Source organism: Meleagris gallopavo, chromosome 2, assembly GCF_905368555.1.
Source record: "Meleagris gallopavo chromosome 2, MGAL_WU_HG_1.1, whole genome shotgun sequence".
In the NCBI taxonomy this organism is placed as follows: Eukaryota; Metazoa; Chordata; class Aves; order Galliformes; family Phasianidae; genus Meleagris; species Meleagris gallopavo.
The window spans coordinates 40,417,933-40,442,589 of NC_139405.1; the positions used below are offsets into that span (position 1 = coordinate 40,417,933).

The 24,657-nt window shown below is 37.2% G+C and overlaps 2 protein-coding genes across 6 annotated transcripts; one reads left to right on the forward strand and one right to left on the reverse strand.

The window, feature by feature from the left end:
• Window positions 1-711: 711 nt before the first annotated feature.
• ERMARD (ER membrane associated RNA degradation) lies at window positions 712-17,430 on the reverse strand. Of its 5 annotated transcripts, none has more exons than XM_085219803.1 (18): window positions 17,105-17,224; window positions 15,980-16,148; window positions 14,743-14,882; window positions 14,096-14,227; window positions 13,163-13,252; window positions 11,690-11,787; window positions 10,975-11,111; window positions 9,765-9,879; window positions 9,204-9,306; window positions 8,713-8,742; window positions 7,926-7,994; window positions 6,966-7,136; window positions 6,104-6,187; window positions 5,193-5,272; window positions 4,251-4,379; window positions 2,865-3,074; window positions 1,888-2,001; window positions 712-1,211 (listed from the first exon to the last, which is right to left on the reverse strand). In XM_085219803.1, the coding sequence occupies exons 2-18, from the start codon at window positions 16,146-16,148 to the stop codon at window positions 1,052-1,054; spliced, it is 2,031 nt and encodes a 676-aa protein (XP_085075929.1). In that variant the 5' UTR covers window positions 17,105-17,224; the 3' UTR covers window positions 712-1,051. The 5 variants fall into 5 exon arrangements, with proteins under 5 accessions (XP_085075929.1, XP_010705343.2, XP_085075931.1 ...); XM_010707041.3 differs by lacking the exon at window positions 17,105-17,224 and adding an exon at window positions 17,290-17,430 and having other exon boundaries at window positions 713-1,211; window positions 14,126-14,227; XM_085219804.1 differs by lacking the exon at window positions 17,105-17,224 and adding an exon at window positions 17,290-17,430 and having other exon boundaries at window positions 1,072-1,213.
• Window positions 16,342-23,819, forward strand: DYNLT2 (dynein light chain Tctex-type 2). Its single transcript, XM_010707037.4, has 5 exons — window positions 16,342-16,345; window positions 17,110-17,546; window positions 20,961-21,137; window positions 21,903-22,061; window positions 23,367-23,819. The coding sequence occupies exons 1-5, from the start codon at window positions 16,342-16,344 to the stop codon at window positions 23,475-23,477; spliced, it is 888 nt and encodes a 295-aa protein (XP_010705339.2). The 3' UTR covers window positions 23,478-23,819.
• Window positions 23,820-24,657: the final 838 nt, after the last annotated feature.

Consider the following 24,657-nt stretch of genomic DNA (forward strand, 5'->3'; position numbering starts at 1 on the left):
ACAAAAAAGCGTGGAAACTGATATAATTAAATTAAAATAACAATAACAGTATGTTGCAATGGTAGCATAAAGGAAGCAATGTGATCTCAGTTTAGATCTACCCTCCACGTCAAATAAATCAAACTAATAAATTTCTCCTTAAGATTTCCAGTCAAGAAACATTGCAAAGAATCTTACTGAAATGTGATTTGAATCTCTAATCCTTTGCATACCCAAACAATTTCCAGATATTATCCTCTGGTCTTACACTCCACAGTAGAAAGAAATAGAGACAGGAGAGCTCCTGTGAATCTGTTCTTAAATTGATGCATTTCTCTGAAATTCTATTCTTTGAGGATTAGAAAGGGACAAGAACGTATTTTGGAAAAAAAATAAAAAAAACTAAAGAATATTGTGTCCAACAAGAGGATAATTTTTTGTACCACAATAAATGTGTGTCTGTATGTATGTTAGTGTTCATATTTAATCTACATGAAATTAATTCACTAACTAGATTTGTATTGGGAATGAGTAGATGCTATTAAACAAAATAAACATTGTGCGTGATCTGAGTCTGTTTTGAACTAATAAAAACAATCACAGCTATCAAGGAATACTACTTAATGCTAAATATTGTGCTATTCATTGTGTATTAATATGTTGATCACAATATTTGGTACTATTTCTACTGTATTTCAGCAACATAAAAAAAAATCTTCTAGCATTTGAAAATTTTTCAGAGTATTTATTCATATTCTTAGATACTTACAGTGTAATAAAAAACTTTTTTTTTTTTTTTAACCAATCTACAAAACACATTATATATATTAAAGTAGAACATGCACCATCCCGACCTGGTTCACATTCAATCTCAGTGAATTCAGTGAACAGCCCATTCTTCAGAAGCCTAATCTTAACTCTGCTGTCAACAGCCTTATAATAGAAATAATGACTTCTGCATCCAAAATTTTACAGTGATTAAGTTTGCTTTTTAATCTTAGACTTGACAAGCATGAAGACTCCAAAGCATTTAAGATTTAACAATGTCTAAATAACATTAAAAGTATTTAATTTATGTAGCTGACTGTATTAATGTCAGCTTTCCATCACTGAATTTCCTTATTCTTAACAAAGTCTTATTTGTTAGCTGTATGCTTTCATCCCACTTGTTTTTCTCAGGGCTAGTGTATGTCACCAAGTTCTCAGTATACTGCAAGACTGACTTCAAAAACCTCTAAAAAATAAAAAGAGAAGTAAAGCTCGTTAAAGGACACTAAAGGAGAAAAGGATCTCAATGCCTGACTTGAAGTTGCTATTTTCTCCAAACTTCCAAATTTCCCTCAGGGTGACCAACACACTAAAGTTCATTCTACTTTTGGAAAATAACCACTCCTTCATTCCAACAGCAAGAAGCAATGATTTTCAGAACTGCAATTAAATACTGACATAGAAAGAATGCAATGATACAATGTGTAATATAATTTTCCACATACTGTTTCCTTTCCTTTCTCAGTCAAATGTTTCACAATGCAACTTGTTGTTAACTGACACACAAGGAGTAAAATCATTTAAATATTAAATACAGCTTTTATGCATTAACATTTTTGGGGTGTGAGATCATTTTCTGTTTATGCTAAGGGGGAGTCTAATAAGTAAAAAATATGTGAATAATTGGACCATACATATTCAAAGTTATTTTAGTCCTTAGCTAACATTGTATGAGATAGAACTGACGACTATAATTACAGAAAGGATGATAATCCACTAAAAGGCATGCTGGTTTTCTTTTCTTTTTCTTTTTTTTACTTTTTTTTGTCTCCACAGGATGTATATTACAGATCAAATCTATTCAATTGGCTATGAAGAGTGTACGAAACTTCCTATTTCTACAACATCTTATATACTTACTTTAGATACTGATGATAATCAGAAGGATTCTTCTTACAGACCAAATGGACATTAACAAGTTCCAGAGTAATCAACACTAAGATGAGCCGTAACACCGGAGATAAAAACTTAATGCTAAAACAGGCAAAAGTAAAATAAATGAATTAAAATAAACCCAAATTAATCTGACATCAGTAATACAAAAAAAAAAAAAAAAAAAATCTCAGATTTCTAGAACCATGCTAAGAAATCAGCAAAGAATAAATGAAATATCTAAATTATAAACAAGACACTAAACTATGAAATCACAAAACAGGAAAAAAAAACACATTTAGTTAAGACTTCAGAGGAAAACTCATCAGCACATCTTAACCCAAGAATATAAAATGGAAACCAGCTGAGTTGCAAATATTCTTTGTCCATTTAAGCTATTTTCTTAATACTGTTTCTTAAACAGTGTGGTTTAATATTTTGAGAAAAATAATGAAGTAAAAAAAAAAATTCCAGTTTTTTGAAGTAAATTCATAAATCCTTTAAAAACACTTGTGAATGGGAACAAAATTAATGTAATCCTAAAAAAATCTCTCCAAATCTATCTAAAAGATACTGATTCAGGTATAATGATAAAAAGCAACAGAATTGGAGAAGGTGGAGTCCTGAAATCAGTTTTACATTCTGTACTCAGGTAAAACTCAAATGTCATTTTTTATGCTTAAACAGGAAAAGAGAAATTAAAAACATATAGCGCTAAGTGACACTTTCATTTTAAAGCTTAAGGAAAGTAGTGTAGTAATGCTAGAACCATCCATCGAACTGTTCTCCAAATTGAGATTTTTTGCTATTTCACTGGGTTGACACTTAACTCCGAAATGATTAACAAGAACACACGAACACTGTGTATTTAAAACTTGTATGACAGAACACTGAAAACTAGCAACAGCAGCATGCAACCTTCTCATAAACCCAGCCACAAAGTGAAAGAGAAAACATCAACCAACCTGTTCAACATTCGTAGATAGTTATGCCTCTGGCGAGAACGTAGAGTCTTTTCTGTCCACTGTTGGTATCTCGACTTAATGCTGGCAATAACTTGTTCAGACACTTGATGGCACTGTGTGCATGTTTTACGGAGTAACACTAACACTTCCAGAACAGGTCGTGGAGAATAGAGTGTGTAAATGTGCCTATCACAAAGTTCTAGCAACAGCCTTCAAAAAAGAAAGTAACAGTTTCAACCTTTTGCCAGCTGGGTTTAACATGAGATATACTTCATATCAGCTGTAGTTTGATCTTTTTTTGATTGTAGTTAATGTTTTAAGTTAAAAAAAACCTAAAATCTGACTACTCTGAAGGAAAAAGTATGGATCTCTGTAGGAGCAGTGACTGTGTTTTCTATCACTTTACATAACATAATTTAAAACCTACTGGTGACGAATATGCTTCCAATTTCAAATTAAAGAAATACAAGCACAATAAACAAAAACGCTTAGCCAAAACAATATATCAAACACATCAAACCAGAGCACGTCTATGGTTTAGGCTTCCCACAATATTTCAATTCACAATGAATTAGCATCCACCAGAATAAAACTTAATCAGACAGATGGTATTAGTTAATAGCCACATCAGCGTATTGTCTTTCTTCTGGACGGAACAAGTAGCAGATTTAACATCTCTTAAAACACTGGTGGTGAGGCCAATGTTTTAATCAACTACACACTGGATAATAAATTGTTAAAGCAACCAAATACCTTTCTTCTGTCATTTTCTAATCTGCAAACATAATGCGTCACACATCACTTTAAGCACTCTGCTCTTACAGAAGCTTTTCTTAATCTCTCTCATGCCAAAGTTATCCGAGACAGTAAAACATTGATGACTAAAAGTTATAAAAGCAGAAAAATCTTAAAACCATGTAACAATTTACTAATCAGGTTTCTTTTTAATAAATGAGAACAAATGCAGATTGATGGGCAGTAAGTATAAGCCATACAGTTCTTATAAACAGAGAGGTAGTTAACAGAAGGCATGCAATTTATATGAATAAAGCAATGTGCACCACCCTCTTTGCACTATCCTGCCCACATCTCTTGTATTTGATTAGGTGTTTCGTTCCAACATATCAATTGATTCACAAGCTTCTTAAGATTGCCACCAGATTATCAAGTAAAAGACAAGTTGTTTTGATCATCCATATTCCACATCGATTATAACTGGAACTACCAATGTACGTCTAAAATCTAACCATAAGTGTAACAAGGAATTTTCTATTTCAGAATTTTGCTACTGAAGATGGAGAAATGAGTAACTTCGGTTTGAGTGTTCTTGAGTAGTGATCTGCATGTACGAGCTGAAAGCAGAAACCAGGAAAAGATCAAACTTACCTCTCTGTTGCAACAGTATTCATTGGGTCGTCTGAATTATAGAAGTTACAGGGCAAATACTGCTGCAACTGAGAGAGAATTTCAGCCATCTTTAAAACTAACATACTAGCTTCAGTATCTCCTTCCAACCTTAAAAAATAAAACAAAAAATACAATTTGAGATGACAACTACGCAGTACTTATTTTCTAGGTTGCACAGATCAAAATGCAGATATTTTGGACAGCAGTGTACTTGATATCCACTCTCACTTTCTGCTATTTTAGTTTTCCCTCTATCTTATGACTTTCTTTCTCCAGTTAAAAAGAGTCTTTTCTGTTCTGGCAGTCTTCTTAATCGCTTTATTTCTCCACTTATTCATGAAAATCCTGAAGCACATTAGGTATATGCTTGACACATTGTATTTTCATCTCTTAGCTCTACGTCAGTGCAATTTCTCCCAGTGAAAATAAGACAACTGACTTTTTCATTTTCAAATCACAAAAGAATGTTGTACTCTTTCTTCTATTTAATATCTATATAAAATCTTCCATTAATTCAGCTACTACTTTCTTGTTCCAGAACAAGCAATTATTTTCTGTTTTATATCTAGTGACCCATCTTTTTGTTTTTGTTGTGATGAGCTCAACATCTAGTGTAATTTCCTAAGAGTTCCTTCAATATCTCTTCACAAACAGACAAGCTACTCAGTTTTGTGTTGGTTTCAAAGGGCTCCAACATTCTCTTCCAAATAGCAGTGTTTGTAGTTTTTCCAGTATCTTTTGGCTACAGATGTGTACAGCACAGATTAACTTAAAAAAAATAAAAATAAAAAATGGAGTCTTCCCACAACTCCTTTGGTGTCTAAGATCTTACTAGTAAGGAATCTGATGAGACTTTTAATCTCAAACTCTGTTGTTCATATGTTTTTGAGAAGTATCTTTTCTAAAACAGCATACACATACCCTTTAAGTGTTTGAATTTGTTCCTCAGATACTGTTGGTAATTCATGCCACAAGTGAATGCTCTTCATACATTCTAGCACCTAAAAAAATCAAGAATGTGTTATGAAAAATTTTATTCAAAGTACAGCCTTAGACAAACAGGACAATGTATAGGACAATATAGTTTATTTTTCTTAGTAGCAATTTTAGTAAAAAAAAAAAAAAAAACAACAAAAAACACACAAAAACAGACTGCAATACTTGGTAAATTAGTTGTTCAGTAGTTATAATTTGTAAGCCAGCACAAATTATTAAAATTATTAAGGTTTATGTTAAGGCAAAAATCCTTGATGTACACTTCCATGCTAAAATATCACCCGAAGAAACTAATTTACTACTTTTTCTTCCCTTCCTTTGATATTAAAAAAAAAAGCCTTTGTAAGATATAATTCAAAAGCTGTCTAAAATGAGTACTGTTTATTACAAATCCAAATCAATAAAGAACATCTTCAAGCAGTTCATAAACTAATTGGCTGAGAAATACTGTGGCACTGGAAAGCAACTTTTTCTACACCGACAAAATTTTAAGTAATTGGCTTTCATATAACAAAAATGTTAGTTGTGGTAGCCCAATCCAAGATTTATACAGTACTTAATCGTGTCAGGGACAAGAAGATTAAGAAATTCATACAGCAGCAAACGTTCAGGTAAAAATAAAGCTATACAGCGATTTGAGCAGGAACAGTACATGCTGTATGTCCAGCCATGTGCTTAGTTACTTCTCAAAGCCTGAAAATTCACTAGGAAAAAAAAAAAGGGTTATGTAAAATTCTAACTTTTTAGGACCATCAAAGTTTGAAGACAGCTACTTAAACTATTTTTAAGGATTCACAATTTTAAGGACTAAAATGTTTTCAGTTGCAAGGACTTACCTGTTTCTTGAGTCTGGAAATTGGATGAAATCGAGAACGGTAGCAACTTGCACAATTCATCAGTGGCTTTATTATCAGGCGTTCCTGATTACAAAATACAAGTTTCTTTAAACTGTCCTAACTGTGAGCAGACCTAGACTTATGCTTATCTGTATTCAAGCCACCTACACTACTGAAGTCAAAGACTTCCAAATTTCTGAGAGACTAATGCAGTAATCATCAGTTTAAAGCTTAATTCCTCTGACATTTTCCACGTACAAAAGCTGGCAGTAGCTGAGAGATAACTAATTATGTACTCTCTTAATGCAGTAGCATGAAAATCATCTTTAGAAACTCAAAGAGCTCTAACTAATATATAGATTTATCACAAAGGTTGCTTTAGCGGATTGAAAGTAATGGCAAATATGAACAGCAAATTTGGTGGAGTAAATATAATAGTAGGTAACGTTACAAAACATGTACTGCTAAACAAAAAGTGTACACAGTAAGGAGAGTTAACAAATCACATCTCCATTGCTAAACTACTTCCATTACTTACAGTATGTCAGAGAGAAAGAGATTCTCAAACATTACATATCTCTCTGGGTAAGCTACGGTTGTTCTATATAATGGATCAACTACCTGAAGAAGGATTAGTTAAGCAAACAGATTAAGATACAGTAAGAAAGGGTAAACATTTGGAAAACTTTCTGTACTTATTTCACTGCAGCCCTAGAAAACATACTTGCACAGTTTTTCACTGAGAGGAATATTTCATTTCCATGGAAAGCTGCTGTCAAGAAAGATGTAGTCATAAGACTCTCTAAAACTGCATCTGTCATCCAACTGCAGATTCTTCTGAAAGCATAATATTGAACCCTACCTTAAAAGCAACCATGTCTTCATCTGAGAACCTGCAGAGTAATGTAATTGCAAACGCCACCAACTGATTGGCTATTTCTCTGGGAAATGCTTTTAGATTGATCTCTCCATGGCTTAAATGGTCTCTTATGCGTGGACCCTCCTGGTGGTTCAAGAAATCCCAAAGAAATTCCTGTGGAGATATACACCAGTAGAGGTAAGCATACAGAGTATCTTCTAAAAGTTAAAAATGCATTTGTGTCCATAAGAAAAGGGGCCTTTAGGCAGAGAAAACAACACGACTATGCTCATAAAAAAATAAAAAGGCAGCTAGTCCACTGTGTTAGCATCTCAGAAAACTTGAAACTGACATACAAACTATTCCATAAAGCGTAGAAACAGATTTTCTCTGATTTTATGTCCTCCACCGCCTCACTGCCTCTGACTCCCAGTGCAATGAACTCATATCTTTCTTACAGATTCAAGAGACCTCTAAATTCAATACCTCTATTTTTCATGTTCGCAGTCTGTTTGGGTGGCAATATGCAGGGTGTGCTCTGGCAAGCTTGCAGCTATAGTGTTGTATGATCTGCCTACCTAGTATAGGATATGCTCCAGAAGAAACTGAAAAACAGTCTAGCTTTTCTCATGAGGCATCTGTTTTTCTTCTACTCTTTTCAGCTAATCTTTGGAAGTTAACACAGACAACTCACAGACCTGAACATTTCAGACAGAAACACATTTAGATTCTAGCCAAATGTAACATGTCAGGTACATCCTTCACAATGAAACAGCAACAAGTTTCTGGTACTACACTACTGGAGATAGGCAACAAATGACAAATAAATACACGATCATAGATAAACTGCTAAATTTAGGAAAACAAAAACCAAACCAAGCAACCAAAAAAAAAAAAAAACCCCAAACAAATGAAAAACACAAACAAAATAACAACAACTAAAAGAATTTTCAAAACACTTGCCATAGCAGGTTCTTCAAGAACTGAAGGAAGCTGATTGATTTCTTCATTATCCAAATGCTTTGTTAGCATCTAGGAAAAGTCATTTGAATAGAAAGCTTTTATTGAAAGTAAAAGAAAATCAAAGGAAAAACACTAAGTAATGAGCTTTTCTAATATTAAATAATTATTTCAGAGCTGCTTCAAAGTCAATGTGCCTACTTGTTACTGACAGACTGAGACAATTCAATAAGAGCCGTAAGACTGAGGACTTCTGCTTGCAAGATTTATCTGTATTTTGAATACCTAAGTCTACCAGAAACGGCAGAATAATTGTTTCCTTAAGATGAAGAAATATAAAATAAAAACATATGAAATAAATAAAATAAAAGCATTTAAAAGAATTTGCCCAGAGACGTTGTGGATGCCCCATTCCTGGAGGTGCTCAAGGCCAGGTCGGATGGGGCCCTGGACAGCCTGGTCTGGTATTATGTATGGAGGTTGGTGGCTCTGCCTGCAGCAGGGAAGTTGGAGCTTGATGATCCTCGAGGTCCCTTCCAACCCAAGCCATTCTATGATTCTGTGAAATTAAGTTCTGTTTATTATAATTTGTATGATTTTGTTATGTTCTGAAGGATTCCAAATTTAAAGTATATTTACTGCTCATCATTTTCTACTTAGAAAAATTTAGAAATAATGCCTTATCAACTCAACTAGTAAGCATGTTCTGATCTCTACTAATGAGAAACATGTAGAAGTTTAAATGCTGACACTGCTATGAATTTAAAAAACAAAATAAAATCACAAATACCTCATCAAAAGTGGTGTAGAAAGCAGAAGACTGGAATAGAAAACAATAAGCATTATTTGATTATTAATAGAAAACAATTATATAGACATGTGAGTGAATAAATCTAAGTTCAGTATACATGAGATATCAGAGGTGCATGAATAGCAAATAAGCCCTTAAAAAATAAAAAAGAGTATTCGATTTTTTTACTTTTTTTTTTTTTTTTTAATAAATGGAATGTGATCGACTTTCCTCCCTCAACTACCATTCTAGAACGCTAACTTTGAAGTACTTTTCCAGATCACTTTTACTGGCAGGCATCTTTTTTCCTTATTTTTTAGTTAAAAAGAAAAAAAAAAAAGGTATTCATTAAAATGTACTAGAAATATGTAAATTATGCTCTACTAATTCTCAGATTTTGAGGGAGGAAAAGCTAAATTTAGACACTGTTCTACCACAATAACTACTCTGGAAATTTTGCTAACACTAACTGATTTTAGAAAGAAATTTACCTCAGCTGTTAGCAATCTATTAGGACATTTATTAGTTGTAGTGAAGAGCAATCTAAGTCCAGCTTCCAGCTGAGGAAGTAAGAGAATCACACAGTCAGCATACCTGAAAAAATAACAGAGAAATGGTTTCTTTTCCCTCACTTATCAATACAATCCAAATGGAAATTTGAGATCCAGGTCAAAGAATCCAGAGCAAAATTCCTTGGTAATGAGAGCATGTGAAAACTAAATGACTTTATGCGCCCAACAAAAGCTGACCACCTAATTCAAATCAGCTCAGGGATGACACTAACTTACAAAAACATGAATGGACAAGGAAGACCAAAAAAAAAAAATACTTATTAAAAAAAAAAACAACCCACAGCATTCTAATACACGAAGAGCTGTTTCCATTTGCTTTGTAAAGCTCTCCTCCTCAGCTACATCTCCTGGAGATTCAACAAAAACTTCTGTAATCTACAAATGCTGCTGGCTAGTATTCTGTAAATCATCAAATAAAGTCTTCAAATAAAAATGCAGAACAAGATGAAAGACAGGAGGAAAAAAAAAATCAATGATTACCTACTTTGCTTGAAAGCTGTTAAAGCAGCCGTCCAAAATGGTAGCATTGTTCTTAGCACAAAGTTAGACACTTGCAGTAGCTCTTCCGCTACACAAAGTGTTTCATGATTAAGATCTGCAAGTTAGCAAAATAGCATTGATAATTTACATACAGTCTATGGCTTTCTAATTAATTCTTAATATTTCATTGAAAAGATAAGATTACTTCAGCACTTATAAAGGGAGACTTAAGCTATTCAATTCATTTCAAATACAATAGTAAAGGTGATAGAATTAAGATCAGAAATTGAGTTTATAAGATTGCATTTCTATTAAAAATGTGAAATGCCACAGTAAACACAGTTAAAAAGTCATGGGTGCTTTTTCCTGAGACTACATAGTAACTGGCTCCAGTTTCTCTTCAGTTGTTCTCCACCAGCTTCAAATACTTTTGAAAAGTATAATCTGCATTAATAGAATCAGTATGACCTTGTTCCTATGTTATCAAACATACACTTAAGCTGGATATGAGCCAGCAGTGTGCTCTTGCAGCCTGGAAGGCCAACTATGTTCTGGGCTGCATCACAAGAGAGGTGGCCAGCAGGGAAAGGGAGGTGATAGCCCTCCTCTACTGTGCCCTTGTGAGGCTCCATCTGGAGTACTGTGTCCAAGCCTGGGGCCTCCCTCCAGTAGGGGAAGGATGCGGAGATGTTGGAAATTTTCAACTGTTGATATACAGAATTTTTCCTGTGGTAAGTATCAGGATACCGAAAATATGTAACCATACTCTCTTTTATCACAACCTTCACTGCAAGATGCAAAGTATTCCTGATGGGACCCTTGCTGCTAGAATCCACTCATTCTGGAAAGAATTAAAGATTTTTGTAAAGAAAAACTAGATGACTATTAAAGGAAGTGAGTTCTCATCATCAAATTGAAACATATAGCTGAAGTCTTTCATAAGCTGTACTATTAACACATTTCAGCATGTTACATTTATTTTAAAATTCAGTATTTTTTGTTTTGCTAATCAGTACAACAGTCTATATATTAAAAAGTTTTCTACAGTGTCTACAAGCACAACTGAGTCATCTAAAGACATTATATACAAGTATCTTACCTAAAAGATTCAGTCATCTAACTGGAAAACACATTATTTTCAATAGCACTTCTAGATAATGAAACAATAAAGAACACAGTAATAAGTAATGACCAAAGGTTAAATACTTGCCTGGAAATGCATCAAGGTCCTCTAATCTAATGAAGGTCACATAAGGTCGATGTACTAAAACATATTTAGTTTTCAGAAGATACATCTGTAACAACTGACCCAATCCTGCAGTTAAAAAAAGCAGCATAGCACAATATCTAGGGAGAATATTATAAAGTATTAGAAAAGCTAATACAACAAAATCTTTTACAAATAATCCACATTTCTGGGTTAGGGACAAAGGTTTCTTTTGCTCTTTAAAACAAGATTCAGTATGTATTTCACCCATCCCTTTTGGGTAAAGGAGCTAAATGATTAATTGTGTTTTACAAGCATGACAAAACAATGTGAAGTTAGGAGAAAAAAAACAAACATCAGTGTATTCTCCTTGGCTGCTGCTGCTCCTCTTCCTTTCCTATTCTTCTGCCTTTTGTTTTGATTTATTCCTGACTGCCAGGATCTTAAATTTCTTCATTTTTCCTGATAGAAAAACACACTGTTCCTAAAGCTGATCAGTTTCACAATGGCTGAAGTACTCTGTGGAAATCTAGTTCCAAAAGAAGCGGTAGCAGCAGCAGTAGGACAAAAATAGAGAAAACTGTCAGGGTTCTGCCAAAGGCCTTAGAGAATGCTTTTTTTTTTTTTCTTTTTGTAAGAGTAGCAAGTTTTATTAATCAATTCTCAAGCACTGTTAGCCTGATTGGATGAGAAAATAAGATTTTTTTTAACAACTTACTTTGCAGGAATTTCTTGTGGGGATGCAAACCCATGCCACAAAACATTTCGGAGATTCAGACCATACGGTGATCCAATGAATATCCTGAGTACATCCATCTAATTTATAAACAAAGTGATTACTACATGAAGAAACTTATTGTTTATTACTTTGTGTCTTGCCCTGACAAGAAATTTGAGAAATTATTGAGAAACTATAATGTCTACTGTCAAAACAACTGGTCACAGCATGTCATAGTAACTGCAACTCATTATTTGTAATTCCCAGTACTCTCTAAAAGGAAATCTTAACTTACTCATACATGCTATAGAATACAACACAGAAAGAACAAAACTGCTAAACATCTCAAACAGTTATGACAGGGAAACAAATTAATTCAAGTTGAGCTTTTACTTATCATACTACAAATCCACAATAATTTAATATGAATTAACATAAAAAAGAAGAATCTGCATTCAAAGTTGTATTCCCAGTATTCCACTGGGAAAAGGGAAACTTTTTAATGGTAAGAATTAATCTACTCCACAGGGAACTACAGTTCAAGGCATAATCCTTACAAAACTACTAGATTGGCTAACACTACACGTCCAATACTTTGTCTTAAAAAAAAAAAAATATATAGTATTTATAGAACACTATAAAAGGTACCATCTCCTCTGTTTACACAAGAAGCTAAGTGTCTTCAGAATTTTTTATTATTATTTGCAAATGGCAACTGTATGGGGCTGCTGAATCACGGCCTGAACCTTTGATTGATCACCTGAGGCGAGCAATGAGTCAGCCACGGGAGCACAGGTGAAGGCAATTCACCTGTGCTGCAGGAAGGGGTGGAGCCTGGCTGCACCTCTCCTACACCCATTTAAGAGCTGACTGCCAGTGGGGAAGGATCTCTCTGGAGCTCTGCTCCATCAGGAATTCATCTTGTGAGCCCAGGACAGGGTGAGTGATTTTCTCTTATCTTTCTCTTATTTCTCCAATATAAATTATATTAGCCAAGCTCCTGGATATGTATCTATACCATCTGTATATCCATTGATTAAACAGGCAGCAGACAAACTAGTTTTCTCTATTCACAAGAATTGCATTGTGGTCAATATTATAAAGTGTTTTACTACAGTGGTGATGAAAGGGAAAATATCTTACAAGTAACTGCTACTGCAAGATGTATGTTCCCAAGTTGCGCAACTCAAAAAGAGGTAGACAACACTGTAGCTTGCTTACCCCCTTGCCAGATATGTGACACTTTAAGTATGTGGGTTTTTCACATAGAAAAGCAATTTTAAAAAATTATGGGCTACCCCTTAAAATTATTTCAATTTACAATATTCACTATTCACTTGTATGTAATGAAAGTTTTCCCAACGTATTATAGAATTTGAAACTTTTCCTTAGCACAGGCAAAGACTATGACTGGAAACCAGGCAAAAAAAATCAGCTCAATATTTGTTATTTATTTCATAACTATGCACTTACTACAACTTGTCCAAAAACAACTGCAAGCTGCTCAGAAGCAAGCAAATCTCTTAGAAGGAAGGGACAATCTTTACCAATCAGTAAATGTACCTATTAGAAAAAATAAGTAGAAGTTATTATAACACAAATAATTATATTTCTTTGTATTTCAAGCATAGACCTTGACTAATTTCACCCAATAAGCATTTTCATTGCTGTAAAAACACTAATCAAACATAACCCACCAACTGAAAAGTCTTTCAATTCTAAAGTTTCACGACAAATTAAAATCTATGGACTGCATTAGGGAAGAGTGCATATCCTATTTGAAGTTCCCGTGGTTATGATATTCACAGTACCTACAGGCACATTCTTTTCTCTCCATTACTCCAAGAAAAAAAAAAAATTAAAATTGAAAGAAGCAAGAAAGCAAGCACAACACCATATAGTTAGGGGAATTTTTAATTACTTCAAAAATTCACCATCCCTTCAGACTTGGAAAAATTATCTTTCTAGGTGTGAACCTTTTGTCTTCTGCCCTCATAGAGACTTAACAGGCTGTTACTCTATCTTATCTATGGGCAACATCCTATGACAAGAAAGCAAGGTGGGGAGATGTAGGAAGGAGGAACAAAAAAACAGGTGTTCCCTTCTTCCTAGCCTGCATGCCAACCTTAGCAGTGGTGGCACCTTTGTGATTATGGAGTGAAAAACGGAATCGACCCAGTTTAAAAATAAAAATGAGAGTGTGGGGAAAAAAAGGAGGAAAGGAACTGAGACCAGTTAATCTATCCAGCTTCCTACTAGGTCTTCAAATACTTGTGCTTGCATAACACGCAATACTATCACTGAAGATGTGGCCAGGCTACCACACACCATTACACTACAGGATAATCTCATTTTTTCAGTGTGCAATTAAATCTAAGAATTTATTCTCATCTTATAAAACCAAACCTGCAATTGAATCTTCATAGTGGCACTTACATCACCCAAAGCTCTCTCCAAGCATGATGTTAGTTTCATTAACCCAAGAGCAACTTCTGTAGATCGGCCATATTGTAGAACATCAAACACTTCAAGAAATAACTGTGTGATTTGGGAAGGGGGGTTGGAGAGAAGAAGAGTGTTGAATTACATATTCAGAAGGAGAAATCAAAATCACACAAAAAAATATGATCTAAATATTCATCTGTGATAGTCACTATGCAAATACGAAAATAAAACCATGCTAACGTGATCAAACTGTGGATGATTCAAGGGTTACTGTCCACCTCCTGTATTTTCAGTCAAAACTTACTTAGTACCACACATCTATAAAAACTATCAGTGAATTTACATAATAATATTTGATATTAAGCACAGACCACTACGTTTTACAGAAAAAGAAGATCCTACTATCTTTGGTTAGAACAGACCCAATATATGTATAAATATATCTAATTACTGAGTCAGGAAAATTAAAAGTGACTACGTATCAGAGAAGGACAATTGGTTATAAATTCTACACATTTTGGATTGTTATCTCTTTTGTGTGTTCTTATGAAAAACTTCCAACAGGAGGTCATGTGCCAAAATACAACTGTCAACAGATATTTCCATACCTCTGTGTAGTTTGTCCACTGGAACCATAATGCATACTGAACTACAAATTTGTCCTTGGTCAGAGATTTGAAGTGCAAATTAACAGATTCACATACAGGTCCAAGTGATCGTATGCTTTTGATATAATCCACACTTCGGTCTTGAATTGAAAAACGGGATGTGGTTAGAACTAAACTTTCTGAAGGTTCTATATTTTAAAAGTCATAACAAGTAAAACCTCCAACAGTCCGTATATATATTTAGCTCAAACATTTTTATCCCTATTAGTTCAGCACAACCAGTAAACTACAATTTACTGTCCAAAAGAACAGACAAATGAACTACAGAAAAGTGCATTGTAAAACCAGATTCAAATGCCTTCTCAAAAACAAAACTTCATATAAGAAAACACGGAATTGAAGTTCTATTTATGTTCTAATATAATACATCTAATTATGTTCAATTTTTATTGAAAGTGGAAGAATCCACTAGTAAAAGAGTGCAGCAATTCCTCATAACCAAGCTGGAAGCTACTGCAGGCTTTGAGGTCTTAATCAAGCAGCACCACTTACACCCTTTAAAGAATGCAGATTGATGTGGTACCCTATGGAGTGGTGTAACTGCTTCTCTTGGGTGGCAAATTTCTCCTGACTCATGGAAAAATATTGCTCAAGGCAGAAATATCTACCATTTTGACCACTTCTGCAAATTAACAAAAGCTTGCAGTTTGGCAAATGAACAATCAGTTCATCAGAATAGAAACGTTTTGTTCTGCTTAAAAAAGCATAATTATAAACTGTTCTACATACAGAAGGGAGATAATACTTCTGTACAAGCAAAAGATGGAGAAAAGGAAACAAAAACAACAGTAGCCGTACTGATGACTCCCAGGTGTTTGGTGTTTCAAATTTACTGCAAAAGACATACAAAGAACATAGAAGAAAATAAGTACGAGTCAAGAGAGTGGCAAACTCCCTATGTACAGGCAAAAGGAGCTGGGAAACAAGAATAGGGAAACAAAGATGGAGCTATCTATGTAGCACAGATTACATGGATCTTAGGAGTCAGCTATAACCAAACACTAAAAATTCACGAAACGTTTAAAGCTCTCTGTAAATAATAAATGTATGTATTCTAGCAGTGAAGCTAATGTTATAGTAAAATAAAATATTATAACTAAGTTTTGAGTACTGTGAACTGTAGTGAGATTCTACATTAGCTTTAAACATATTTTCATTGTATCAGAATAATACCAACCTGATGCAAGATAACACACATGCTCAGTAATAGACTGCCAACATACTTCTCCACTTTCAGACACAATATTATTAATATCACAAATGTCTTTTTTTTCAAATCCAAGTTTGCAAATTACGTAATGCACAGCTGGAGAAAGACAAGTAGTGACTGAGTCTGATGATGCCATCTGAAAAGGGAAGGACAGAATCACTTTTACTTGCATAATTTCAGTTTGGTATATTTTGGATGCATTCTATCTACCAAACTAATCACAAGGAAGAAATTCTTTACTCAGAGAATTGTGAGGCACTGGTACAGGCTGCACAGAGGCTGTGCATGCCCCATCCCTGGAGGTGTTCAAGGTCAGGTTAGATGGGATCATGGGTAGCCTTAGCTGGCTGTGGGCAGTCCTGCCCATGGCAGTGGGTTGTTGCTGAGTGGGTGCTGATGTCCCTTCTAACTCAAACCATTCTGTACACAAGGGCTGCTCTGAAACAATACCTCCTATTTTGTTGGCTCATAATCTCAGAAGTGGATGTTGGTGGTATGGCAGTCTAAGTTGAACCTTCCCACCAATATTCTGTTACGTTTTGTTGCTGTGTGACAGAAGGCAGCAGAGGAGCAGTCTGACCAAATGGCATCTGATGTGGAAGTGCATATGAAGAAAGGGGGTGGAACTAAATTCCTCTATGCAAAAAAAAAAAAAAAAAAAAAAAGGCACTCATTGACATTCATCAATGCTTGCTCAACATTTATAGAGACAAAACAGTGGATATGGAGCAGTGGGTGGTGTGTTTCAGCAGTAGTGACCACAACATGAAAGCCAAGCCACATCCTGGACAGCCGTGCACATCTTTCTCACCACAAAATGAAACATCTTGATTGTCTCATCCATGCTAACTGGTTACTGGAAGTGACTATATTGAAAAATAGTACATTGAAGCTGCAAATATGTTCTATCAAGCAATGTTATTGTGCTCCTTGTATCTGCTGTAACTTTTATAACATAAATAGGAAATAAATAGGAGGGATTACTTTCAGAGCAACCTATGCAGATAGACTGAAGATCACGGCCTGTATGTAAGCTCTGCACACCCCTTGCTGCATTCAGGTGCCATCTGCTGTACCCAGCCTGCTATTAACCTAAGATGGCCGCAAAACATTGTTCGACAAACGCTCAGTTGGGTCCTTCGCTCCGGGTTTCACGGCCAGAGCACCACGCGAACCGCAGCAAACTCCTCGCTGCGCAGAGCCCAAGGGACGAGGCCGCAGGGAGCCCCCCAGCGCCCGAGAGCGGAGCACTCGTACACCCGCGCCGCGGCCATTACCTCCGCTGCTGCCGGGCCCTCCCGCTCTACGTCACGGCGCGCTGCCGCAGCGCAACGTCACGCCGGCCGCACGCGAGCGTGGCCGCTGCTCCTGGCGTTGGGAGCGAGACGGAGGCTGCACCCTCCGGCCGCCCCCTCCTTGGGGGGAGCGGCGCCGCCAGCCGGCAACTATGGAGGATTCCTCCAACGTGTCGAAGTTGTCCGCCACCTCCCACAGGCTAGGAAGGCGGCGAACGAGCGTGTGGGATAGAAACACCGTGAGCAGCCGGGCCGGGAGGACTGGTGTGAGGGAGGCGTGGCGGTGATCGCGGCCGCGCCCCACGAGGGGCGGTGATGACCGCCTGCAGTTCTGTGGGTGAGGGACTAGCGTGTCCTCTGCTTGGGGAAATACTCCGTTGTGTAACTCTAAGGCAACTCTTGTTAAAGCTACCCTAACAACAAGCAGTTTCGTTCAGATGAGTCGGCAGTGTGCCCCTGTGACCCAGAAGGCCAATGGGATCTGAGGTGCATCATAAAGAGCGTGGCTGGCAGGTCAAGGGAGGTGATTCTTTCTTCCCCTCTGCTCTGCCCTGATGAGGACACATCTGGACTACCGTGTGCAGTCCTGGGCTCCCCAGTTCAAAAAAGACAGGAAACTGTTGGAGAGAGTCCAGCAGGGGGTCACAAGGATGATAAGGAGCCTGGAGCATCTCCCTTGTGAGGAAAGGCTGAGTAACCAGGGTCTGTACAGCTTGGGGAAAAGAAGACTAAGAGGGGATTTTATCAATGCTTATAAATAATCTGAAGAGCAGGAGCTAAGCGGTTGGGGCTGAACTCTTTTTGGTGGTGCCCAGCAATAGAACAAGCAACCTGGGCATACGCTAAAACAGGAAGTTCCATGTGAACATGAGAAAAAATGTTACTTTGAGGGTGACAGAGTGCTGGAACAGACCAGAGAGGCTGTGGAATCTCTAGAACTATTCAACATCCACCTGGATGCTTTCCTGTGCAACTACTGTCCAGAACCTGCTTTAGCAGGGGTTGAAATAGATGATCTCCAGAGGTGCTTTCCATCCCCTATAACTCGGTGTAATCTTCTATAATTCTGTAAAATGCCAAAATCTTTGTTTTCTAATCATATTGATACTCATATGTCCAAAATTAAGCTTCTCTCACAGAGTCCAGGAAGACAAATCAGGCTTTAGTACGGTCACTGCAAATGAGTTTGTGGGGTTCTGATAGATTCTTTTAATAAAGGCATAGATACTGCATAGAAATGTAATCACAACATTGTGCTACATCTTGGAACCCCATGCTAATGCACATGAAGAAGCAGATGGTAAAGTTTAGTGTTTGTATTGTGAAATACATTAGTAGGTTTGCTTGTTAGCCCTTTGGATGTCTTAGTTACTGAATTAATGAAGTTAACACCTGTGGAGAAACTGTTAGATCACATCTTGAACTGGTGATTGAGCACCTGGTGAAGGGTTGCGGCTGGCGTAGGGAGCATAGGCAAATTGTTTGCGCCTGCGCTCCCTGTGTGACCAGAAGAGGTGGGTCCATGGTGGAGATACCCTTGGCTCATATAAGAATCAGACACTGGAAGGAAGGCATCTTTTGGTCTTAGGCTGCTTCTTGTGAGGGAGTGCTGCTGCAGTCAGAGAGCTCCTTCACCAGTTGGGCGAGTTCTATTCTTTCTGTATATGACTGTTGGCTTACCTATGAATACCTTACCTAGAATTGCCAAGAACCTGTCAGAAACAGTTTCAATTCTTCATGAGCAGAACAGCATTGTATAGAAATTATGTGGATGATGTTGCCTGATTGGTAAATGGTTTCTTGCAGGTAAGAAAATGTTTGTGGAAGTTTCTGTTATTACTGCTAGTTGTTAAACTTTAGGTAATAGCACTATTTGAAGTCACACACTGTAGGCACGTTTTCTTTTATCTATGATTGTAGAGGCTGAAGACTTTTGTGAATTGTGTTGAAATGTGTTATTAATTAGTTGCTTTTTAGATTATGACCACTTTCACAGGTTCAGTTCCTTTGAAATGGTTTGGGATGCTCATGAGTAGCTCAGATAGCAATTTCTTAATATGTATATGTTAATATATATACTATATACATATTTGTGTGTGTGTATATGTGTGTATATATTGTGTATATGCATATATATATATATATATATATATATATATATATAAATTCTCTTATAAGAGGACCTGCAATGAGCAGATAAAGGCTATAACCTTCAGAGTTTTGAGTCTCAGATTATGAGAGTCCACGGCCTGAGTGGAAGCTTGTCTACTTACATCTTAGTGTAGTATCAGTACTATTTAGAGCTCAAAACGTTGACATTAATCTTTTTCTCTAGAGATATTAAATACTTTCCTTTCCTTTACTGTAGGGAACCTGCTTTATCAGGGGAGTTGGATGTTGTGACCCCCGGAGATCCCTTTTAACCCCTACAATTCTATGATGTGGTATCAACAAACGCAGGCAGGTTGCATAAGGGCTGCCAGCATCCTAAATTGCTCTTAGCAGAATTAATCTAATGTTAAGGAAACAGGGGGTATAGGTGTAGGTAATGTCTCTCATGTCAACATGGCTAATGTTTAAGTGACATCATAGAAACTATTTTGCTTCCCTTATTTTCAGACTCCTCTGGCTGAAATACTTGTGAGCCTCTAAGTAATGCATCTTCTCAAGAAAATTGTACTAGGTTTTTGTGTTACCCATAAGTTTGTTCTATTTGTTCCTGTCCCTTTTAGCATAAGCCTTTCACTATGGTTTTATATCCTCTTTGTGCTCTCTCCTTAGAGGTAGCTGGTAACTTTTTCTGGTTTAAGTTCTCTTCGTAGTCAGGAAGTAGAGCAAGGGACTGAGGTATTGGGGATACTGGGAAGTGGATACAAAGTAGCTGGTATGGATGACCGCTTTTGTTACAATCTCACTGGTTCTGTGTGCTTTTGTCATCTTACTGTTCAATGGTGGTTGTTTAAGCCAACCATGGGGGACAGCAGATGATGATACCTGTATGTATCACTAGACTTGCAGCTTGTATTTGTGGAAGGCCGACTTTTGTTTTTGTATTGAAGAGAACTAAGTTACAGAAGCTAAGTGGGGAGAAGATCTGGATCTTCAGAGTTCTGATGATTCACAAAAAGAATTGCTATCCTGCTTTAAGTTCCAATCAAAATGACGAAGCTTGCTCATTGAAGTACATTTTAAATTAGCAGATGAAGATGGTAACACAAAGCATTTGCTTAATAGGACAAGTAAAATTTCTTTTTGTGTACGATGTTTGAATGAGAATCTTGAAAGTCTTGAGCAGGGGGTTGTGGGGTTTTCCTCTAAAACAAAAGTGGATTTTGGGTACTAGTATGGCATGCTTTTTTTGGTGTTTTTCTCTCCTTTTTTTTCCTTTTTTTTCTGAGATTAAGTACAAACTTAATTTTAGTTTGTGTAAAAGAAATGAAAATTGAGCAGAAGGTAAGTACTATTCTCCTTTTCAGTGAAAGTAGTGGTCTCAAAACAACCTGAAAAAAAAAAAGCCATCAGTTTTCCACGACACACTCCTAGACTGTTTTGTTGTTGTTGTTTCCTCTTATCTACTACCACAAGGTATTTTCTAGAAGCCATTAAAGACTAGATCATTGATATGTAATGCAGTTTTTTCTTATTTTGCACAGATGAAAGGAAAGATGAAGCTATCAAATCATGAAGGCTTAGCTCCTATGAAAGAAGAGTGTTTCAGTGGTTCATCAAAAACAACTGCAAAAATAAAATATCTTAATACGTACAGACTAGAACCATATAATAAATTTCAGGATCGGTTAGTAAGAGACAAAGCTCAAGCAATATTAATGGTATAGTACTTTTTTATGAACTATTTTTTTTTTTTTCAACAGTAGTTTGTGATTATATAAGCAGAACAGTGGAAGTTGCTTAAATATATGCATAGGTCTTGGTGCACATGTAGTATAAATGTGCTCTGTTCTGCAAGGTGCAGAAGGCCTTCTGCAAGGTAGTCCCAAAGCGTATGCTGTTAACGTGGAGCTGAAGTTCCTTGTACTCCTTCCCACTTCTTAACTGAAGTGAGCTACAGTGCGGTTCAAAATAGCCTGATCTCCAGATAGCCAACTTGTGAAACTATGCTTCAATTATTTCTAGTAATATCACATGAATTGCATAAAATATACTTGGTGTCCTCGACAGTCTGACCACTGTGTATAGAAGATAAGCAGGAAGGAATGGGAACAGTCTGTTAAGTTAAAATGTAGCTGTTAGTGATACCTTGAAAAACTACAACTGACTCTCCTAATTCTGAAGATGTGCCTTAACTGGTATTTGTAGCACTCTCTTCCAGTGAGATGGGCATGGATTTTGGAGATGAATAAATACATCCCTGTTCACTGAATGGAAATAGTTGGACAAATTTAATTCTTTACTTTCAAAAAAAAAGATAAAACATTTTTTTAGAGTAAAAGTGGTGCAGCATTTTCCTGTTTGAGAGCATCATTTATACTTTACGGTTTGTTTTACTCATTTCTTTTAAAGAAAATACCTGTAAAAACTTCTTACAAAGGACTCCCAGGGTGAGAACTAAGATCTTTCAACATTGTATTTGATAGGATAAACTTCAACAAGCCAAATATGATGCAGATTCTAGTCCATCCTTGTGTGCTTCACTCTCAGAAGAAATATTAAAGGCTACAAAGAAAATGGGCTTTGACCGTTATAAGTACGTGGTGACAGTGCTAATTGTGGAAAAGGCAGGTCAAGCAATAAATGTGAGCAAACAAATTATTTATAAAATCTTTTGAGAATTGAAAATAACCTTTAGAACTGTATGTTATCTCCTTGGCATTCTTCTATATTCAACAAAGTAATTAAAAGTGGGCTTGGGGATGTCAGGTTCCATACCTGGGGTTGGATTTTTTTTAAACTTAATTTCTTTTTTTTTCTTCTTCTTTTACTGAGGTCAGTAACAGTGGTAAGCAGCCCATGCATCTCTGTCAAACAGATGTTTTCACTCTGCCCTATGCCAGTATAACTGTGTGAAGGCAGTGAATATTTCTTTTTCCAGTGAACATTGATTTCCACTTGAGTCACTGCATGTCAGCGCAGAATGCAGTGCAGTTGTTGTAGCATGGGGTGACATGGAAAGGAATAGGTGTTGACTAAAGGAAGGGAAATTGTTTTAAGTGCAGATGCTGCCAAATGGATGCTCCTGGGACCACAACTTGACAAGAATGATCTGAACTTAGTACACCCAAAGCAAAAGCATTTCAGACTTCAATTTTCATGTGTAAATTTGCAGTGCTATAAGCTCACTTTGGCATTCTGTGCTCTTTTTGGTCTCTTGTACAAGAGCACTTGTAGTTATGAGTGTTGAGCATATCCTCTTAAAACCCTGTGTCTTTCTAAGGTGAAATCATACCTTGTTTTTAACATACATTGTGAAACAATGTTTGAAGGGATGCTGTCTTCAATTTGTGAAAGGCCTTCCTCTACCCACGTTCCCAGTGCTGTGTCACAGTATGCTGCTTCTAAATCTGTGCTGTGTGGGTGTGGAGCTGTAGGATGAAATGGTTTACTCAAGTGCTCCAAACTTTTTTTTTTCATGAAGAATATGCTTATTTCAGCAGTCAATTTTCACAGTTTAGATCTGAAAAGAATTCTACCAAAAAAAAAAATAAAATAAAATCAAGAGCTCAGAATAGCTTTAAGTATACTTGAGTGAGCTGCTGCTAGAGGTGGAGCAGCTACTTCTTAGCTTAATTTGTTGCCAGCACTGGTGTCTCTTGGTGTTATGGTGCAGTATGCTAAAGTGCTGACAAGTGAACATGACAGAGAACTGATGTAGACATGTTTGGGTCTGTTGTGGTGGGGCGTTGAATGTGAAGGAAGAATATGCATTTTAGTATCAAATAGCACTTGTTTGTTTTTGCTATCATTGTGCAGTTCTATTTGTAGCTCTCATAATGCAATTATATCAGCACTTGTGTAATGCTGTGGTTTTTTTTTTTTTTTCAAAATGTAAAAATAGTGTTATGAATAACTTCAATCATAGCTTTGTCTTTTATTTCCTTTAGGTCGCCAGTAGATGGGTCTGGGATGTTCAAAGAGACACCTGGATTTCAGCTAAATATGAAACTGAAACATTTATTGCACTGGCTTTGATAATGGCTTGTTACTACGAGTGACACTCCCAAGATGATACACCTGCTTCTGTGCAGCACAGTACTTGGTATATTTGAAAATTTTCAGAGCATTCACTTACCAACAGCATCAGTCCAAAGTCTAGCACAAAATTAACAAACCTGATGTGATAGTTGAGATAATTTTGACCACTTTGCTGTGTAAAAATAACTTCTGAAATGTGTAAGGTTGAGTACATATGGGCTTCATCTGTTGTAGCACTCTGCTGTGGAAGTCAGAGCAACTGGTGGAAAGCTGAACTTCAGCAAATTTTGAATGCTGCTCGTCTGTTGCATGCATTGAGTTGTTAATGAATGTTTACAATAAATTGTAGGTAATGGTTCTCTTGAATGTGTGCTTTCTTGAAAAAGAAGGCAGTGCTGTTGGTTGTTTTTTTTTTTTTTTTTTGTAGCTTTATCTTTGATAGAATGCCAATTTAGGTAGAAATGTGAAGGGGGAGGCCATCTTTTGCATGCTTAATTTGTGTGAATTTCCACGTATGTTCCTAGAAGGGACTGAGTTTGGTCGTTAGCATCCTTGAGTATTAGTCTTGTGCTAAGTACTGCAGGGCTAAGGCTGAATTCAGCAAGCAGCTTCTCGGGGCAAGGGCAAGACACCATATGTAGGAGCATGGCTATTGATAACGGGCTGTAGAAGGCAAGCACAGCGAGCTAATAAGGCAGACCTGTGAGGCACAGAGAGACCCGCTTTTAGAACTGCGGAACGTGGGAAGGGAGCGCTGACACCATTTCTATTGTTATGAGCTCCACGTAAACGTTTATGAAGGCTGTAGGTTTTACCCCTGAACGTGCCCGCGGCTGCGCGTACCGGCCGTGCGGAGCAGTGCTCAGGCCGAAGGTTCAGGCAGGAGCGCTGGGGCTTCGGTGCCGGCCGTGCGGCAGCTTCCCCGCCCGCCGCGGCGGCCCGAGGCGGGGGACTGCGGTCCCCGCGTGGGAGTGGCTTCTCGCTTTGTTCTCCGGTGCGGTGCGGGCGGGGCCGCGTGCGGGCCGAGGCGCGGAGCGGACGGGGGCTCTCCTGCCAGGTACGGCTGCGGGAGCGGCGCCGGGCGCGGCCGGAGGGGGTGCGGGCTGACGGCGGCGCGCTCGCTCCTTCCGCGCAGCGGCGGGGCCGGCTTTAAGCGCCCTCCTCGGGGGGGAGAGCGCTCGCACCGGCTTCCTGCGAGTG

What these genes read in the sequence shown, in the direction of transcription:
- ERMARD (XM_085219803.1), bottom strand. Translation starts at nt 16,148, where the DNA reads ATGGCATCATCAGACTCAGTCACTACTTGTCTTTCTCCAGCTGTGCAT. An exon ending in CTATGAAGATTCAATTGCAG is followed by an intron (nt 13,253 to 14,095) that starts GTTTGGTTTTAT and finishes TTTTTCTAATAG; the next exon opens with GTACATTTACTGATTGGTAA. An exon ending in TTGTTTTTGGACAAGTTGTA is followed by an intron (nt 11,788 to 13,162) that starts GTAAGTGCATAG and finishes TTTATAAATTAG; the next exon opens with ATGGATGTACTCAGGATATT.
- DYNLT2 (XM_010707037.4), top strand. An exon ending in AAGCTCAAGCAATATTAATG is followed by an intron (nt 21,138 to 21,902) that starts GTATAGTACTTT and finishes TGTATTTGATAG; the next exon opens with GATAAACTTCAACAAGCCAA. An exon ending in AGGCAGGTCAAGCAATAAAT is followed by an intron (nt 22,062 to 23,366) that starts GTGAGCAAACAA and finishes TATTTCCTTTAG; the next exon opens with GTCGCCAGTAGATGGGTCTG.